Below are 20,016 nucleotides of genomic sequence, written 5' to 3' on the forward strand. Positions count from 1 at the left end.
GGATTTTAACAAGTGACATCATTTTAATTGACTAGAATTTATGGTTCTAAAAATGGTTTTAATTAGTGGACTCTTGTATGGATCCCATGCACACCCCAAGATGCTAGATCTCAGTAATTAACGCCAAATAAAAAAATCATAGACATCTATTATATACTAAATTTTAAGTCAAGACCATGAATGATACATGTGTGAAATCATCAATACATTCACTTTAAACCCAGAGACGTACCTAAAGGGAGTAGATCAGGGGTTCTCAAACTTCATTGAATTGAAACCCCCTTCTGACAACAAAAATTATTACACAACCCCAGGATGGGGGACCAAAGCATGAGCCTGCCCAAGCCTCACCCCCCCAGATGGGGGGGCCAAAGCCTAAGGGCTTCATCCCAAAGCATGGGGCTTGTAACCTGAGCCCTGTCGCCCGACGCTGAAGCCAAAGCCTGAGCTCTGGGCGGTGGGCCTCAGGCTTCAGCTTTGGCCCCGGGTGGTGGGGCTTGGGCTTTGGCTTCGGGCCCAGGCCCCAGCCAGTCTAACGCCAACCCTTGCAAGCCCGTTAAAACGGGGTTGCAACCCACTTTGGGGTCCTGACCCACAATTTGAGAACCACTGGAGTAAAGGGAAGGAGAGTGCTTAGATAGAGCAGGCACAGGGTGTTGGAATACTTTCGGTGCCTACTGGGCAAGAGGAGGAATAGAAAAGTGTCTGAAAAAAATTAACTCCTTGCATAGCTTAAGTACTCAGAGGCAGATGAAGATTTATCGGGGCCCTGGGCACAAAATGGTTTTAGGCTTACCACAACCCCTTGCTATTGGCCCCACACCCTGCTCTTCCTCTCCCCTGCAAGTCCGGCCCTTGGCCAGGCTAGAAGCCAGAGCCAGGCCGTGGTAAGAGCCACGGAACCCAGGCCTCTGTGATGAGCCCTGAACTCTCCTGGGTGGTGTGCCCCGGGCAGCTGGAGGGTTTGGGGCTCCTCACAGCAACTGGGGCTCTCGTGGTGGCTCTTACTATGGCCCGGCTCTGGCTTCTGGTGGGACCCCAGGGAAGAGGAGGAGTGAGGGTCAGGGCCTCAGGGGAAGAATAGGAGCAGGATGTGGGGTCACAGTTCTGGCATTGGTGGCCCACCCACTTCTACCCAGGTTCCAGCGCTCCTGCAGTGGGCCCCAGAATTGGCCAGGGACCCTGAGTACAGGCTCTCTGGGCCCGTAAATTAATCTGCCACGGTAAACACTAGAATTATAGAAACCATATAGGTTTAGGGAACCATTTTTATCTGAGTCACACATGTTATCTTAAGTGGAATCCATTTTTTTGTTTTTATATTTAAGTCAGATTAAATGTTAAAAACAGTACATCTCTTTTTGTTGTTGTTTTTGTCTGATCTACGACATGATTTTCACAGAATCAGACTGGGGACATAGATATATTTCCAAAACTATCACATAGGGTTTTATTCCAGTTCAGGGCTTTTTTGGTGCATAAATCTCTGATCATGACATTCCAAAATGCACAGTGGATGATGGGAGCTCTAGTGGTGCAATCCCTTTGACTTCATTGCAGCTCAACATGGCTTCAGGGTCCATCTGCAAGGGTTCAAGTGCAGGATCAGTTTACAGTGAATGTAATGATGGTTTTGCTCTTATGAGCTTTTCACTGATCCTACCTTAAAACTTAGTGTATAATAGATGGCTAAGAACTTTTCAAATTTACATTAACTTCTGAATTGTTTACACGAAGTAACATTTAATTTTGTTTGCACTTTCTGTCCTAAAGCAGCACTAACATTGATGACTTTCCTTTATGTTTCTTTTCCAGGAAAATGGGGTATATACAATAGCAAAACTGATTTTACCAAACAAACAAAGGAATGCAGTAAAAGCTAATTTATTACAGGTAATTCTCTTTCACGTTGAAAGCTTTACACAGACTTTGGGAATTTATCTTATGATTTTTGGTATTTTAATATACAGTAGCAACTTTATTAACCACTTTATTAAAAAATACATGAAACAAATGGCAGATGGCTATACCACAGGAAAGTAAAAGTTAAATCATGACCTTATGTGTTTTTATTCTGCTATAAAACACTTTATGCTTCTTGTATCCTATGTAACATTGAAGAAAGTGGATATTTAGGCTATGTCTACCCTGACAAGTGAAAGACAAAACTTTTGTCGTTCAGAGGTGTTAAAACCTCCATCCCCGAAAGACAAAAGTTTTGTCTATGATAAATGCCAGTGTGAACAGTGTTTTGTCAGCAGGAGCGCTCTCCTGCCGATAACACTACCGCCGCTCCTTGGGGGTGGAAGTTTTTTGTTGGCAGGAGAGCCGACAAACAGCGGCTACACTGCGTGCCTTTTAGTGGCACGGCTGTAGCGGCACAGCCATGTCACTAAAAGCTGCGTAGTGTAGACATAGCCTTAGATGTGATGAAATCCCACTTTCCAGACAGCCCAATGTACATTCTCCCTTTGTCAAGCCTATGTCTTTCACTGAAAGCCGATAAACACTCGACACAATGCTACTGACTTCAGTTCTTTTGAGTGGGAGCACCTTGCTGTGATTATTAAATAAAGTATAGCAAAACACAACATAAAGTAATGTAAATTAAAATGCAGGATGATCAATCTTTGTTTGCTAAAGATCAGATGGCTTCTGTGTTCGTTATGTAATTTTATGTAAATTCATTGGTTAGAGTCAACCCAGGTTGGTAGTGATCAATAGTTTTTAACTATCTGACTGCTATTCTGTGGCCTCTGAGAACTGAGTTTGGTGTCTTTCTGATTTCTAGTGAGTAGTTGTCCATGTCACTAAAATCTTTGTAGAGAGGGAAAGATGGCCGTTCTTATTGCCTTTTCCCACAGTAGTCCTTCCAGATCAGGCTTGAGACACACTGGAGAAGTGGTTTGGGGATCTTACACTGCTGATGTATGCTGCATATACTCTTTATGGATTAACAGATGAGACTGCAATCTCAAACGTTAACTAGTGCCTATCATCTGCACTAAAGTTTTTTTTAATAATACCTAAATTAATTTAAAACTTTTTGTAACATTATCCTTTGAAGGAAATTAAAGAGGGAGTAAATTTATATAATCTTTTTATGAAACTAATTTAATGCAGTTAGGCATCTGTTTAACAATAGCTTCAAATATATACATATTTTTAATTAGATTAATTTACCAAGTGTGTTGTTAACTCCAATTTAGTACTTCAGCATAAAGTTACAAGAGATTATATTTTACAATAGATCATGAGTGAATGTAGTATGGTTTAAACATAAAGTGACATCAGTTAATTTAGTAACAAGGGTTTTATTATGACAGTGCTGATATACTAAACAGAAATCCCACCACATCCAGGCAAATGATAAGAAATCTATCTTTAATCCAAACCATGTTTAACATCTCATGCTGCTTTTCTATAGTTCCTTTCCCATAATTATTGATTTCCAGGATATTTGTGAATTTTATTAATTTCATGGGCTTTTTCTTACAATTTGACCCAAGACCTTTGTCTTGCTAATCAGTCTCTTCATTCTTTCTACTTCTTTAGGAATCACAATTCATTACTTGGGGAGTAGTTATGATCTCACAATCATTCTTTCCCCATTCATTCACTATGTAAAGAATATGCTGCCTTAAATCTGAAGCTTTTTACAGACATTAAAGTGTTAAGCTCAGAATACTGCTGTGAGGAAGGAAAGTAGTAGTATTCTCATTTTACAGGTAGGAAATAAATGAATAGGGAGGTAACTGACTGTCACACAGGAAGGTCTGTGGTAGAGCTGTGAATGGAGGACAGATCTCTTGATTTTCAGTCCTGTGCTTCAGTCATATAACCCTGCTTCCTTCCTACATTAGGGTCTATGCACAGTCACTAAAAAGGAGAACCTTCAAAGTAATAACTATGGCTCCAATCCTGCAAGTTACTCCACACTGACAGACCCCTCTGACTGTGTGAGTCTCAGAAGAATATTGGAATTACAAGATGGATGTTTCTCCTGTGTTCAAAGGGCAATTATTCTGGATTAAGAAAAAACAGTGCTCTTTAAATAAGAGTGTTTGCTTGCAGTATTGGTGCTTCATGCCCTGCTTCCCTCAAAAATAGTGGTTAGCTTCTATCTCCTTCATTGTTTTGCAGTCATTACTCAGGCAAAACTCCTACCGTCTGAGTAAGGATGACTGGATTGGACCCATAATAGGGTTTTTAGTCACGAATGTAATCTAACAGTTTGAATATTATTTAGATCTATATTATTGTTTCCACTATTTCAGAGTCTTGGTAACTCATTTTCCTTTGACTTACACATTGCAGTCATCTTTGTTTAGTTAGCTAGTTTTTGCATTGGCTTAGATGGGGAGAACTCAAGTAGAGTTACTTAAAAATCTCTATATTAACTAAGAGACTCTAATTTCACCCATGCCTGTCATGATTTTTTTTATGTTTATTTTCTTTAATAGTGATTATATAGAAACTGAACTATGTGGATCATTTTTTGTAAACTAGATCAAGTGTATTCTTGTGGCTGATCTTCAGATTCTTGTAGACTTAGGGCTTTTTGTTTGTTTGTTTTTGTTTTTGTCTCCTGTTGACATTTTTAGGGCTCTACGCTTCAGTTTCCAGAAAAAAGGGCCAAATTCTGCTCCCTGTTACGTAAGTGTAACCCCATTGGGCTGCACCGGAGTCATCAAGCAGAATGTGGCTCAAAAATTCAGCAGTGCAGAAATAAAATTATTCGGTATCTAGTGTAGCCATGCTGATCCATAGTTTTTTTTCAAGAGGGCCTGCCCACATTGGAAATACAGCATGCACTGACCAGATGGCTTGTGACTAAAATATAGAGCTGTTTATTTTTGGTTTATTGAGGATGATTACTATGCTGATAGCCTGGCCTACTTAGTTACTTAAAAATTAAGGTTAAAAAAATATGTTTAGGGCCCTTGCTGTTTTATGAGCAGCGTTTTAATTTGTACATAATTTGTTATTAATTTAAGCATTTCTTCCACCCCAGTGTTATGCTTTCAGAGCCTTGAGGTTTCTCTTCAGTATGGAAAGAAATAGACATCTCTTTAAAAGGTATGGTTTCTCAATTAATGTCATGCTCAGTTTTCAAATGTAGTAACTGATTTCCAGAGAACAAGAAAAAAACAAACAAACAAAATCTGAGAGTGCATATCCTCCACTCTTCTCCACAGCCGCAAATGGCTGGCTGTGCCTGCAATTGAACCATTGCAGTACTGCTGTATAAGGCAGGATTTAGAGAGTTAGTGGAGGGGGCCTGCATCGTAGGAACTCTACAGAACCCAGCCCTATAGAGGCTGCTCTTGTGTTTCCATATAGCAAGCTTTGGAGCAAGCTGGAGGTGGAGTGAAATTAGGACTGTTGGATCTGCTACTGTGTAGGTCCATCAGCCTTTTCCCAGAAGATTAGCGTAGTTGCATGAGAAGCAACACGGAACCTCAGAACTACAGTACCAGTTGGGGAGGAGTGGATTCTTTCTTTACCCATCCCTTTTGAGAACCGATCCTACATCAAGCCTGTTTACGTGGGCTGGGTGCTGGGAAATATAACTGAACCATTTCCTCATCCTTTGCTTTGCAATTCCTTTACTTCCTGATTTCCATTCCTGCCATTCCTCACCCTCCCTATAGCTCCTGTTGAAAAAAAGAAACAAAAAAACACTAACCAAACGTGTAACTAACAAGGCTTTGCCAATTCTTCACTATTTTATTGGCTTGTGTGTTGAAAATCCATTTCCTACCCTTTGTCTGTTTTGTGTCTTTTTGATTGTAAATCTGGGATAAGGATTATAGCCCCAATCCTGCACATAAACAGGTATTAGTCATATCATTTAATGCTCTAATGGAAGTTGCTGAGATAATACAGCGATGGGGCAATATGAGAACCTGTACAGAATTGCATAGATACACCATTGCATCCACATGGAGCTCCATTGACTTCAGTGACTCTCCACCTTTGTCTGGAGTAGGATCTATGTTTATGCAGTATCCAGCAAAATGATGTCCTAATCCCAGCTGGGACCTTTGGAAGTTCCTTGTAGTCCCAGATGGTGGCTATTTGAGATTAGGAACATTTGAATGGCTGGTCAAAAATAATAATTATTTAGAAGGTTATAAAATAAGGAGTAGCAATACATTAGTTAAAAAAGTCTTCACGGTGTGTAATCTGTTATGAACACTCTCTAAATTTATAAAAACGTTAAACATTTTTAGACTCTTCCCGACTGATTTGTTTGAGATCTTCATTGATATTGGACATTATGTTCGTAATATCAGTGCTTATGAAGAGCTGGTATCAAAGCTAAATTCATTACTGGTAAGCACAACATTTCTAATTTTTTCATAAGGTTAATAAATAACTATTCTTTTCAGTTTGCTGCACATATAAATCATCAAAATTACATTTTTAAAATTTTTTTATAATTAGGAGGATGAACTGAAGCAAATTGCTGAAAATATTGAAAGCATTAATCAAAATAAAGCACCATCAAAATACATAAGCAATTATGCGATTTTAGATCATCTTGGCAGTGGAGCTTTTGGAAGTGTTTATAAGGTAAACTTGCTTTTTGATATTAACTAACAATTTTCTGTTGACATTTCTGTGGTATTTTCCACCACTTTTTAGGTTTATTGTGAATCTGTTTGACACCATTTGTAGAAAAATGGCCAATATGTTTCTCAGAACAACAGTGATCTTTATTATTACTCTTTTTCTTTGTACTACTTTTCACAGACAGCAGTTCTGTCTGCTAGAAAGTGTGACAAATCTGTGTAATCTGCAGGGATTCACACCACTGTTTCTGCAAAGCCCCACACAGAGCATCTATGAAGTTATTTAAAACATCTAAGCAAACCCTGCAGGACACTGTTAACTGCATCATTGGTCTCCAACACTTTTTAAGCTGATATCACACTAACTACAGAAAGAATCATGACTTTAGAATTTGAGAGAGAGATTTAGACTCAGTTAACTCACCACATATATATGATTAATGTCCTTTTTGACACCACCCTTTTTTGTTAATTTTTTACACATTTCCCCCCCTGTAGGTTAGAAAACATAGTGGCCAAAATCTACTAGCAATGAAAGAAGTCAATTTACATAATCCAGCATTTGGAAAGGACAAAAAAGACAGAGACAGCAGTGTAAAGAACATTGTCTCTGAATTAACAATCATCAAAGAACAGGTAAGTGTCATAAACCCTTCACTAGGGGACATTTTCTAAAAATTTCTCACCATCACTAACAGCAGCTCAAGTGTGTTTTTGGGAGCCCTAGTGTATATAGGCTGCCAGCTGCTGCTGGTGTTTTTGGTCTGATCAACACCATGTAAAAAATGCCAGTGGCCCATCTCCATGACTCCAAACATTACAAACAATTCAGTATTAGCTGCAGTGTAAACAAACCCTTATTGTTATTTGGAAATTCTGAGCTTGTTAACTGATGTATTCAACAATTTAAAAGAATTCCTTTAATAAAGCATAATCTGTTAGCAACAGCCCAATGAAACGTTGGCCAGTGTTTCTATTCCATATTAAGTTTTCTTGGCTTTGAAATTGTCAGATTTTATTCAGAAAAAGTCACTGTTGTGACTTACAAGTTCTCCTTTTCAACCTAAATGTGATTTTTAAATTAAAAACAATATTGAATGCAAATCAGATTTAGGGTTGTCTGTTGAAGCAAAGGGGACTTTGCAGGCTTAATGACTTTGCCCCAGTATTTCTTTGCTCCATTCCTTCCACTGTTAGGGGCTAAGTCAGAATCATCTTGTTTGTTCTCCGAACTTCCTTGTTTTGCTGGGGAAGGAGAGTAATCTTCAACACCCCTTTTTGTAATATACCTTCCCTCCAAGTCTGAAACTGGGAGAAAGGGAAACAATGTCAACTCCTAGAGTGACTGTGATTAGGGAGTCCTTATGCCATCTGGGCAAATGGGGAGAGGAAATCCTGTCTGATATGCCCCCATAAGGCAAAGGCACATTTATCAGATAGAATTAGTTACAACTCTCTGAAATCCAGAAATTTTTTGGAATACAAATTTCGGAAACTTTTGTAATATTTGTCTTAAAACTATTGCTATTCCGTTCAATTTATAGATTGATGTTATCAAAATTGTGCCCTCAATCTAACATTAATTCCAACTGTCTAATTTTTGTTCTTATTGTAGCTTTATCATCCCAATGTTGTACGATATTACAGAACCTTCCTGGAAAGTGAGTAAAAACTTAGTGACTAAAAACCATGTTGTTTGTCATGAAGAAATAATAGCATAATAAAAGTACTTAGTAGTTCCAGGAAAGATCCTATCCAACTTGAACAGTAGGAGTTAATTTTCTCTTAAGAATAGCACTACAGTTCAGACAGATTTAGACCTAAGTGTTGGTTTAAAAATTGGCTACAGCAGCCTGTAAATAACAATAGCTATTATTTACATTGATTTACGTTGCAGTAGCACCCGTAATGTGCTAGGCTCTGTCCAAACATATAAGACACACCCTGCTCTAAAGAATTTACAGTCTGAAAAACAAAATTGAGATGCTGAGGATGGGAAAGAGATCATAATACAGGGTGGTGACTGATCCATGAATTATTCATTCCATTTCTCCCCCCAGTCCCTTTTTGTATGCATGAACTATAGGCAGCTGTCCTCCCTGGCTGTTGTTATTAGCTATCTAATTTCTTGTAGGTGTTGCAGCAGATGTGACTCTGAAGAACGAATTTGAATGACAAGAACAAGAGTAGTCATTAAAATATATTTGCACATACAAATAATTTAAGCAGAGTAATAAAATAACAATCATATATGTACATTTTGACCAAGATCATGTTTTCTGTGGATATGCTGGATATATGAATGTAATATTCTTTTGGGATTGCCATTTCCTTTTGTTGTGCATAGATGACAGGCTCTACATAGTAATGGAGCTCATAGAAGGGGCACCGCTGGGAGAACACTTTAATTCTTTGAAGGAAAGGCAACAACAGTTTACAGAAGATAGAATATGGAATATATTTATACAAGTAAGGACATGCATTTTAATTTGTGACCTTTCTTTATAAAATTTGTAGAGCCGTTTGTATATGTTGGACTAATAAATTTATAAAATAATACTTGTAGTGCCGAAGCACTCATGTCATAAAATGTTAACATAATTTTATGTGATTTTTATTTGGGTTGCAGTTAAAATTCTTTATATGTCTTTTTGTTTTGAAGCTGTGTCTAGCTCTCCGTTACTTGCACAAGGAGAAGAGGATTGTCCATAGAGACATCACTCCAAACAATATCATGCTGGGGGATAAAGACAAAGTAACAGTTAGTAAGTGGAATTTCTGTGGCCACAGTGGGTTTCAGCCCAGTTCACCTTGTTCACCAAACTTCAAGAGTGGGGGATTATAGTGAATTAATTTAGAATCACACAGTTGTGTAAAACAATTGCTAATGTAAACTCCCTGAACACAACTATCCGGTTTTACCAATCATAAGTATACCGTGTGCACCTAATATTGCAGAGCATACAATGCCACCTTTTAAAAAAAGTACAATTAGATCTATGATGATGTAAGAGAGACTGCAACTGTTAAAGTCAATTGGAAAAGCAAGATAGACAGATATTTTAGGTACCACATCTAATGAGGACCAGATGTCCCGTTTTTAAAGGGACAGTCCCGTTTTTTGGAACTTTTTCTTATATAGGCACCTTTTGCCCCCCACCCCGTCCCATTTTTTCACAGTTGTTAGCTGGTCACCCTATGCCAGTGAAGGTACAAAGTTGAAGTGGCCATCTCTTCTGTGGGTTTCATTTGGTTGTAAGTGAACAACAAGCCTGCTTCAGACTATAGTCTCTCTCTCTCCACTTGTTGTGGGTACACACAAGGGGAGGGCCTCCCATTGCAGGTCTGTGTGGCAGACAGTCTTCCAGCATGACAAAGCCTAAAATCCTTTGCACTACATGCTACAGTGCCTCCTTTGAAGTGCTGCTCCAGCCTGTGTAAAAGTACCAGCTTCACAGTGCACACCGTGAAACAGGAAACAGTGACAAAGTGCAAGAGGTACAAATAAGAGACTGGTTGCCAGAAAAGATGGGTCAGATGAGGAGAGGGCCAAATACATTCTCCGGTCAGCACACCACTGCAGCTTAGTTCAGAAACACCTATCTCTCTTATGACTGGGAGATACTAACCTCTCCATGATCATCTTAAACAAATGTTTTAGGCTCTTCTTGCACCAGGAGCTCACTTGTCCCCTATCAGTACTCAATTACAGTGTTAGGGATGCTGTTCATGCTTGAATAATGCTCATGTGTCTAGTCCTGTAGTGCGGTATATGGCTGGCATGCATCTCTCCAGTCTCCCCAAAGTGGTCAGAAGGAAACCAGTCACAGGTAGGGTTTTATGATTGGATTTGAAAGCAGCCTCTGAGCATGAAAAATATTCCAAAGAACTGCAGGGTTTTAATGCAGTGTCCTCTGTGACTGAATGGAAATGCAGCGTGGAACATTCAGCTGGCCTACCAGGCACTTCAGAGTCCTCTCTTTATTTTTTTTAAAATACAGGTTCATAATAGCAAATGGACTGCTACATTATTTTTATTGCTTAAGATGCAAAACCAAATATACATTCTGAGTAACAGAGAATAGCAACAGTAAGCCTGGCTACAAAAGTCAACCTCCCTTGTTTAAAACACACACACACCCACCCCGACTGACCATTCTACTGTAATAGATAAAAACGTAGTAATATTCAAATACTGTAATTTTCTAGCAGGAGTCAGTTATGTCAAATAATATGCAGAGGAGAGTTCCTTGAGTGGTATTAAATCTAATGTACTAAAAAGTATGGATTCCTAATAATTGTGTCATTTTAAATGAAGATGATTTAATGGTGCTTTACCTCTGAATTATGAAAATATACATTCAGAATATTTAAAAAATATGTAGTTATACTGTATAAAAGCATACTACCACTGAGAGGCAGTCTTGCCTTGAGTTTACTGCGTTGTCTTTCTGCCTACCTACATGATTATATAGAAAAATGCAGTGCAACTTTAAAACATATGCCCAAAATTGTACCTGAGGAACATTAGAATTCTGACAGGAAAATTGTCTGAAACTCTGTCCTTAACCCTCTCTATTGTGATTGGTTATTGCATATTTGAACCCCATGTTATTTTACCTAGTGTATAAAATAATATGTTGCACTACATATATGCAGTGGGGGGAGGGGACATGATGGCCTTTTCTCTATTATTTTTGAATCTCACTGAAATTGTTGTCTCATAATCTTAATGGTAATAGAGTTCCATTCCTTTCCTCCTAGCAATAGTTAAAACATTCTCTATCTGTGAATTGACATAGAATCCTGTAGTAACTCATACAATCCATACAAACCAAGGATTGGATTATTTATAGTTTTGGTAATTATATTCTACAGCATAATAGGTATTTGTGGAGGAGGTATATTATTTATCTGACCAAGTATATGTTGAAAATACATTCACAAGTCCTGGAAAGTCATAAATCCTGGCTCTTCAGCAGGTTTGAAATATTTAGATTTTATAAATGTTAACATAAATAAAACAAAAAGGTTCTGCTCCATGAATTTAACCAAAACTCAACCACAGCTCAATGGTAACAAGTTGCAGAATAACACCAGAGGAGAATAGTTCCATGTTCTTTTGACTTTCAAACCTTCAACCTGCGGAGGTAAGTGAAAGTTATCCTGTCTAAAGCTGGAGTAACTCTTCCACGGGGCTGCCAGGGAGGTGATGGTTAGATTAATGAGTAATAAGGGTACATCCTCTAGTTGTTAGGATTGTTTTCCCTTTTGTAAGCAGGGGAATGGTCCCGCTACTGTGCGGAACTTTTCTGGCTTATACTAGGGTTACCATATTTAGAAAATAAAAAAAGAGGACACTCCTCGGGCCCTAGCCCCGCCCCTTTCCCCGGCCCCGCCCCTTTCCCACCCCCGCCCCCGCCCCAACCCTGCCCTTTCCCCACCCCTTCCCCAAAGTCCCCGCCCTAACTCCCCCTCCTCCCTCCCAGCCACGCGAAAAGGGCTGCCCGAGCGCTACCGGCTTTACGGTTTGCCGGGCAGCCTCCAGACCCTGCGCCCCCGGCCGGCACTTCCCCAGCGCAGCTGGAGCCCAGGAGGGGAAGCGCCCAGCCGGGGGCGCAGGATCTGGAGGCTGCCCGGCAAACCATGAAGCCGGTAGCACTCAGGCTTCGGGCAGCCCCTATGCCTCCGGACCCTGCGCCCCCGGACGGGCACTTCTCCTCCCCGGCTCCAGCTGCTCTGCTCCTCCCCGGACTCAGACTTCAGCTCTGTTTAAGAGCCAAGCTGCCCGAACCAGCGCTACCGGCTTCGGGCGGCCCCCCTTGCCTCCGGACCCCGAGCCGCCGGCTGGGCTCTTCTCCTCCCCGGCTCCAGCTGCTCTGCTCCGGCGGCGTAGGGTCCGGAGGCACGGGGGCTGCCCGAAGCTGGTAGCGCTGGCTCGGGCAGCTTGGCTCTTAAACAGAGCCAAAGTCTGAGTCCGGGGAGGAGCAGAGCAGCTGCGGGAGAGGAAGTGCCCGGCCGGTATTTTTCCCGGACATGTTCGGCTTTTTGGCAATTCCCCCCAGGACGGGGGTTTGATTGCCGAAAAGCCGGACATGTCAGGGAAAAAACGGACATATGGTAACCCTAGCTTATACACTACTCCAGTGAAATGGCCTAGTGAAAGGATCTGAGTCCTAACGCCCACTTTCTTTACCCAGAGGCCTGTCTGACCCCGAGAGCTCCCCTTCCACTCTCTTGTGTGGCAGAGTCCTCATAACCCCAACAAGGCTGGGCCCAGGATTCCTGTGGGGCTCGACCTCCAACCTTGTCATGGTCACTTAGGGCAGGGGCTAGGGTGTCCCCACTCTGGGGTGCTCTCTCTGCACTGGATGCTTTCCTGACCCACTGATCATTACACACAGTTCAAAGCAAATACAATTTATTTAAACAGCAATTGATTTAAAAAAATAAGGGAAAAATGGGAAAGGTTAAAGGAAAACATGTAACTCCGCTCTGTGGCACAGGGACATCACAACCAGGGCCGGCTCTAGGATTTTTGCCACCCCAAGCAAAAACAATTTTGGCTGCCACCCCAGTTTTTTTCGTACCCCACCCCTGGCCCCGTCTCAACTCCACCCCTTTCCCAAATCTCCAGCCCTGCCTCCTCCCCCCCCCCAGGCTCTCAAGCCTAGGAGGGAGGGAGGGAGAGGGAGAAGCAGTGCATGCGCCGCGGCCACTCGGGGTCTCCCCCTCCCTCCCAGGCTCTCAAACCCGGTCACATGCTCTCAGACTCTAGGTGGTAGGACCTTTCTTTCCAGCGTCGCCCCCGCCCCATTGGGGTTACAATCCCCCTCCAAGTCTGGCCTGCCAGGCGTCTTGGCTGGGGGCGTCTCCCTGCGCTGGGCCCGCTTCCCAGGGTCCCCCTCACTCTCCCCAGCTGCTCACCGGACCCGCCTCCAGACTGTGCTCCAGCCCCAGCTCCAGCTCCACTCTGCCTCAGCACTGCTGCTGCTGCTCTGCCTCCAGCTCCCTGGGCTGCTTCTGTGGCTCCTCTAGTTGCTACAGCTCTGCTCCCAGCACTGGTCTGCTCTGTGGGCTGCTGCTGTGACTCTGCTCCCAGCACTGACCTGCTTCCTGGGCTGCTTTTCTGGCCCCTCTGGCTGGCACAGCTCTGCTCCCCAGCTCAGCTTGGGCTCCTGCTTTTTCCTTAGCTCGGCCCCACTCTGTGTGATCCCCCTGGCCTCCCTGATTAGCCTGCCCACCCTGTCAGTCAGGCTGACCTGAAGCATTGGCCTCTCCCCAATGTTCCGGGGACTGTCAGACTCGGTCCTGATTTCCCATCGACCCTTCCCCTTTCTTTTGATTCTAGGAACTAGCCAACCAAAACACCCCCACTGAGTTTTAGTAAGGGGACAACAGTCCCCTTACACTTTAAAAATAACATGTTTTTACTTGTAGTGCTCACCTCCCCAAATAGCCTTCCTGCAATGAGAATCTGTGTGGCAATAGCATAATGGAGAAAGCTTACTCACCTGTAACTGGTGTTCTCCAATATATTGCCATTGTGAACTACAGTGACCTTTGCTCTGTCCTTCTGTTTTTTAAATCTTGTATTAGGTTTTGAGCAATGAAAAAGAATGAAGCTGAAGGATAGTTGGGGCCATGAGATCCAATAGATTTAAAACCTAGTTCTGCATTGGGTACACTTTTCCAGCAACCTCAACAATAAACTACTATTAAACAGTTCTGGTATTCATCTGACACACAAATGGAAGGGGGCTTGGTTACCTCAGTAGTAACATCTCCCTGCCTCCAGACCCCATGGCTGGGTGTCCATAAAAGAGAACTACCTCCCCTCCCTTCATTTATCACAGGGCCCCACTGTGCTAGGCAGTATACAAACAAAGTAGTAGACAGTCCCTGGCCCAAACAGCTAACAATCCAAATAGACAAAACAGGCACAGGGTGTGAGAAAGTGTGTTACTCACAAGCACGGTGAATAATGAGATGGCAGCAAATGTCCTATTAGTTACACAATTTTTTTGAGGGTGCAAGGGGGGTTGGTTTTCTTAATAGGGGATCAGCTAAATAGAAAGGAAAGGGAAGGGAGTTGGGGTGAGAGGAACAGGACAGGAGCAGGTGTGGAGTGAAGTCACGGTGAAGAGACGGTGAGGGGGAGCAGGAGTGTTGGAGCAATCAGCCAATCAGCACAGGACCAAGAGTCCAGACAAAACTGTGGAAAGTTCTCCAAATGTCCAAAGGAGCAAACATCACAATAGGAACCAGCCCGGTTGGCCTCTAGGTGCTACCATGATATAAATGTTACAAAATAGTAATTTTTAAATGGTTAAACTTTTTATTTTAAATGGGGGGAAACTGTCACTGAAATGATACACTCCTGATCAGTGAGAGTGTCTGAGTTATAAATTTCTAATAAACAGAGTTTACATTAAAATTGCAGGCACAGCATAGCACCCCCACTCTAACAATAATTATTATTCGGTATGCTGTTTTAGCCATACCTTGGACCGCTATTGTCCCTGGCTAGTTTTCATCTGCTTAGGTTTTTTTGTATGTATATAGATAGTGAGAGTTAATGGTTTTCTGAATTTAAAATGAGTATGCTTTTTTCATTGTAGCTACATTTTGTAGCTTGGGGTGCTTATTTCTATATAAATCCACATAGGTTGTTCTGCTTATATCAGGAGTGAGAAACCTATGGCCCATGGGCTGGATCCAGCCTGTTGCTTAATTTGATCCGGCCCGCGCATGGGTGGTGGGTCCCATAGGCTGGGGGAGGCTGTGCCTCCCCAAACAGCCAGGTATGGACCTGCCCACGCTCCGTCCTGCCCAGGGCTCTCCCCCCTGTTTACCGCCGCGTAGCATGTGGCTCCTCCCTGTGCCCCAGCCGGGGCTGGGGAGGCTGCGGCCACACACCACACACCTTCCCAGCACTCCGAGGCTGGGGGGGCTGGGGCCGTGCGTGGCCCGCCCTCCTGGCACTCCTCTGGGTCGGGGGTCGGGGCCGGTGGCTGTGCGGGAGGCATAAGAGGCGGGGCTGGGAGCGTTAGATTTGTCCCACGATTTTTAATTGTGTGTGTCCTGCGATTTATTTTTTCTGTGTGTCAATGGCCGGTGATAGAAAAAAAGGTTCCCCACCCCTGACTTACATGATAAAATGTACGATTCCATGCAGCAGCAGTAGCACAATATATTTAACATAGAATATGAAAATCCATTTATCTGTTGTGTTCTCAGTGGACTTCTTTCCCAACCTGCCCTGGTTCAGTGATGCAAAGACCTTTGAGAGTCATGACAGCCTGCAAGGGCCAGCTTGCCTGGAGCACCCTTCAGTAGCAGGCTGCAGCATGACACATGCACCAGTCTCCTTCAGAGTCCTGAGAAATAGTCCAAATAGTCCTTAGTGCAAATGGCACTTGTGGGATTAATTTATTAAAAAAGAAAGCCCTGTGCACATAACAAGTCCCAGCACTGTAATCCATGCAATACATCAATACAGCCCTTGCATCCTGCACCATGTCCTGGGCATCCTGCACCACGCCCCAGCTCTCCAGCACAGCCAGCAGGCACCATCCTCTGCTGTTCTCAGACTTCACCCCTCTCCAGTCTTCTCTGGCTTTGGCTCTCCATGGCTCAGGAAGGACAACCAGCTTGCCCCTCCACGGGTTCCCTAGCCCTCAGCCCTTTTCATTCTGTCAGCACTGGCTGGCTTTGACTCAGGAAGGTCAGAAAGCTAGTCCCTCTCCTGGTTCCTAGCTGTCTGCCCCTTTCAGCCTCCTGCCACTGGCTCTTCAGTTCAAAAAGGTCAGCCAGCTAGCCCCTCCAGTGGCTCCTAGCCCTCGTTCCTTTTCAACCTCTCAGCATTGGCATTGACTCAGGCTTCCTGATAATTCCTCCCTCTTTCTAAGTAGAGCTTTCCCCAGAGACCTCCTTCAGTTTTCAGACTGACACTCACCAGAACTTCCTGATCCTTTATAGCCTCCAAGTGTTGCCCACCCTCTTAATTGGCCAATGGGAGCATTGCTCTGGCACAGGGACACTGGACCTGTTTCTTTTATTTTATGCCCCTGTGACAGAGCCACTACAAAGCCCTTCAGATTTGCTGCCTCTAAGAGAACGGATTCTATGGGGATTGCTGCAGGGTCGTGTCTTCCCTTGGGCCTGTCTACACTGCATCTGGGAGCGAGCCTCCCAACCCTGGTCTACAGGCTTGGGCTAGCGGTGCTTATGCTAGTGCTCTAAACATTGCTTGGATGTTATGGATTGGCTTGCAAGCCCCTCCTCATGGGAATAATCAATTCACCAGCACTTCATTTTACCTTCAACCTCATAGCAAACTAAACATTGTTTCTCTTGCTGCTGATCAAAAAAAGGGTAATTTCTCTTTCCCAGGAAGGAGGAGAGGTAAGAAAATGGTGAGATGTTGGCACTGGGCTGTCCTAGTCAGACTGAGCTATTTTGCCACTTGTACTATCAATCTCCTTCCCTGCATGGTATACCAGAAGGGCCACCTAGATTCCTCTCACCTAGTGCTTCAAGTCAGCTCTGAGATCATGGGCCTGCACCATCAGAACTGGGACCAGACTTCATTTGAATCCAATCATGCATGGCCTATCTGGATGGCAAGATTACCGGGACCATGGACCTCCCCACTCCGAGCAAAACAAAAAGGATTATGAGTGCTACAGTGTCCAGGCATTTCTGCTCTCCTCTGCCTCCTTTAAAGGATACTTTCCAGCCTCCACTCTTGTCTCCCCTTTTCTTTGGTCCACCTGGCCTAGTGGTTACAGAGTCTTTCACTGAGTTTTATAGATTCTAAGGCCAGAAGGGACCACTGATCATCTGGCCTGACCTCTTGTATAGCACAGGCCGTAGAACTTCCTCAAAAGAATTCCATTTGAAGTAGAGATGTACAGTCTGATTCTCTGGAGCCTTCCCTTCCCCATCTCCTCTTGTCATCTTTATTTTCCCTTATCTACATGGCCTCTGTCATTGTTTTATCTGAATACTTCTTTACAGGTCTGTCGCATCTTACGTGCATTTAACATGCGCGATTTCAGCTTTATGCGGTCGGCAAAAACAAAAAAAAAGATAAAAATAACAATTTTAATACTGTACCTGTAGTGCGGGTGATTCCGCCCGCCATTCAACTCAATGTAATTTTGACTATAGGCGGTTTTCGCTTTACGCGCTAACCGCGGAATGGAACCCCCGCGTAAGATGAGACTTGCCTGTACTTCTTCCCAGTCAGAAGGAGCAATATCTTGGTTGGTTTATAGAATGTTTTTCTGTGTTTGTGTCAGCAGGTGTTGTGGGTGGATAGAAAATTTATTGCGGAAAGCTAAGTTGGAAATACAAGTTGTATATTTCATTCGGAAAGTGGTGCGGTTTGTGCTCACTCGCATCTCTTGCAGGAGTGAGTTGTACAGTCTAGGTCTAGCTCCTCTTAAAGTTCTGTCTCAGTCTCTGCACTCATGAGCCTCCCTTTATTGGTTGACAATGCCATTGTTCTGGCAGAATGTAGCTGTTGGATGGCGTGGTTGTTTAGGAAGAGCAATTTCTCAGGTTTTTTCTTGGGGCTTTTAATATCAGGAGATTTTGAAGTTGACTCTGTATTAATTGGATTACCAGTGCAGAGATTGGATTATTGAGCTGATGTAACACCGGTCCTATGCTAAGCAGAGGGGCTGCTGCAGTGTGGAGCTTTTTAAGGAATGTAGCGTCATTCCTAGATCTGAATTACCAGAATCATGACTGAAGGTCTACGTCGGTTAACAATGGTCTGCTGACCTTTGTGGCTGGATCTATACCCAATAGGATGGGAACAATTTTCTAGCCAGTTACAGATAGCAGTGTGCATTTTTTGTTGCCATAGCTATTTTGGCATTCAATACCAGTTCAGGAATCCAAAGGCTGCAGACCAATTTAACAACCAGAGAGCAAATGCCCCTGATAGTTGTATGTATTACCGGGGAGGCAAGTTCCTTGAAGTTTTTCAGTATTGCCTGGGTTCAGTTTTCACCAATTGCTCTTCATCCAGGTACCTATTTTGGTTTGAGAAAGCTCTGAAGTAGTGTTTAGTTGATGTAAAGATGGTTGTTATCTGCTTGCATTTCAGGCCATATGGTCTAATTAGCTTTCTTAATAGAAAAGGATAAGGCTTGTGAGATTATGCAGGTGAGGGTTCTCAAGGTGGGAGGAACAGTTGCTCATAGATTCATAGATTCTAGGACTGGAAGGGACCTCGAGAGGTCATCGAGTCCAGTCCCCTGCCCGCATAGCAGGACCAAATACCGTCTAGACCATCCCTGATAGACATTTATCTAACCTACTCTTAAATATCTCCAGAGATGGAGATTCCACAACCTCCCTAGGCAATTTATTCCAGTGTTTAACCACCCTGACAGTTAGGAACTTTTTCCTAATGTCCAACCTAGACCTCCCTTGCTGCAGTTTAAACCCATTGCTTCTGGTTCTATCCTTAGAGGCTAAGGTGAACAAGTTTTCTCCCTCCTCCTTATGACACCCTTTTAAATACCTGAAAACTGCTATCATGTCCCCTCTCAGTCTTCTCTTTTCCAAACTAAACAAACCCAATTCTTTCAGCCTTCCTTCATAGGTCATGTTCTCAAGACCTTTAATCATTCTTGTTGCTCTTCTCTGGACCCTTTCCAATTTCTCCACATCTTTTTTAAAATGCGGTGCCCAGAACTGGACACAGTACTCCAGCTGAGGCCTAACCAGAGCAGAGTAGAGCGGAAGAATGACTTCTCGTGTCTTGCTCACAACACACGTGTTAATACATCCCAGAATCATGTTTGCTTTTTTTGCAACAGCATCACACTGTTGACTCATATTTAGCTTGTGGTCCACTATAACCCCTAGATCCCTTTCTGCCGTACTCCTTCCTAGACAATCTCTTCCCATTCTGTATGTGTGAAACTGATTTTTCCTTCCTAAGTGGAGCACTTTGCATTTGTCTTTGTTAAACTTCATCCTATTTACCTCCGCCCATTTCTCCAATTTGTCCAGATCATTTTGAATTATGACCCTGTCCTCCAAAGCAGTTGCAATCCCTCCCAGTTTGGTATCATCCGCAAACTTAATAAGCGTACTTTCTATGCCAATATCTAAGTCGTTGATGAAGATACTGAACAGCGCCGGTCCCAAAACAGACCCCTGCGGTACCCCACTCGTTATGCCTTTCCAGTAGGATTGGGAACCATTAATAAAAACTCTCTGAGTACGGTTATCCAGCCAGTTATGCACCCACCTTATAGTAGCCCCATCTAAATTGTATTTGCCTAGTTTATCGATAAGAATATCATGCGAGACTGTATCAAATGCCTTACTAAAGTCTAGGTATACCACATCCACAGCTTCACCCTTATCCACAAGGCTCGTTATCCTATCAAAGAAAGCTATCAGATTGGTT

At 43.1% G+C, this 20,016-nt stretch overlaps 1 protein-coding gene across 1 annotated transcript in view; it reads left to right on the forward strand.

Annotated features, from left to right (window-relative positions):
• Nucleotides 1-20,016, forward strand: part of NEK10 (NIMA related kinase 10) — a 168,916-nt gene that overhangs the window by 42,856 nt on the left and 106,044 nt on the right. The window contains exons 15-22 of the mRNA XM_054019936.1: nucleotides 1,816-1,893; nucleotides 5,015-5,079; nucleotides 6,237-6,339; nucleotides 6,451-6,579; nucleotides 7,077-7,214; nucleotides 8,194-8,239; nucleotides 8,926-9,047; nucleotides 9,241-9,343. Coding sequence (XP_053875911.1) covers nucleotides 1,816-1,893; nucleotides 5,015-5,079; nucleotides 6,237-6,339; nucleotides 6,451-6,579; nucleotides 7,077-7,214; nucleotides 8,194-8,239; nucleotides 8,926-9,047; nucleotides 9,241-9,343 — 784 coding nt within the window. The remainder of the gene's footprint in view (nucleotides 1-1,815; nucleotides 1,894-5,014; nucleotides 5,080-6,236; nucleotides 6,340-6,450; nucleotides 6,580-7,076; nucleotides 7,215-8,193; nucleotides 8,240-8,925; nucleotides 9,048-9,240; nucleotides 9,344-20,016) is intronic.

Source organism: Malaclemys terrapin, chromosome 2, assembly GCF_027887155.1.
Source record: "Malaclemys terrapin pileata isolate rMalTer1 chromosome 2, rMalTer1.hap1, whole genome shotgun sequence".
Taxonomy (NCBI): domain Eukaryota; kingdom Metazoa; phylum Chordata; order Testudines; family Emydidae; genus Malaclemys; species Malaclemys terrapin.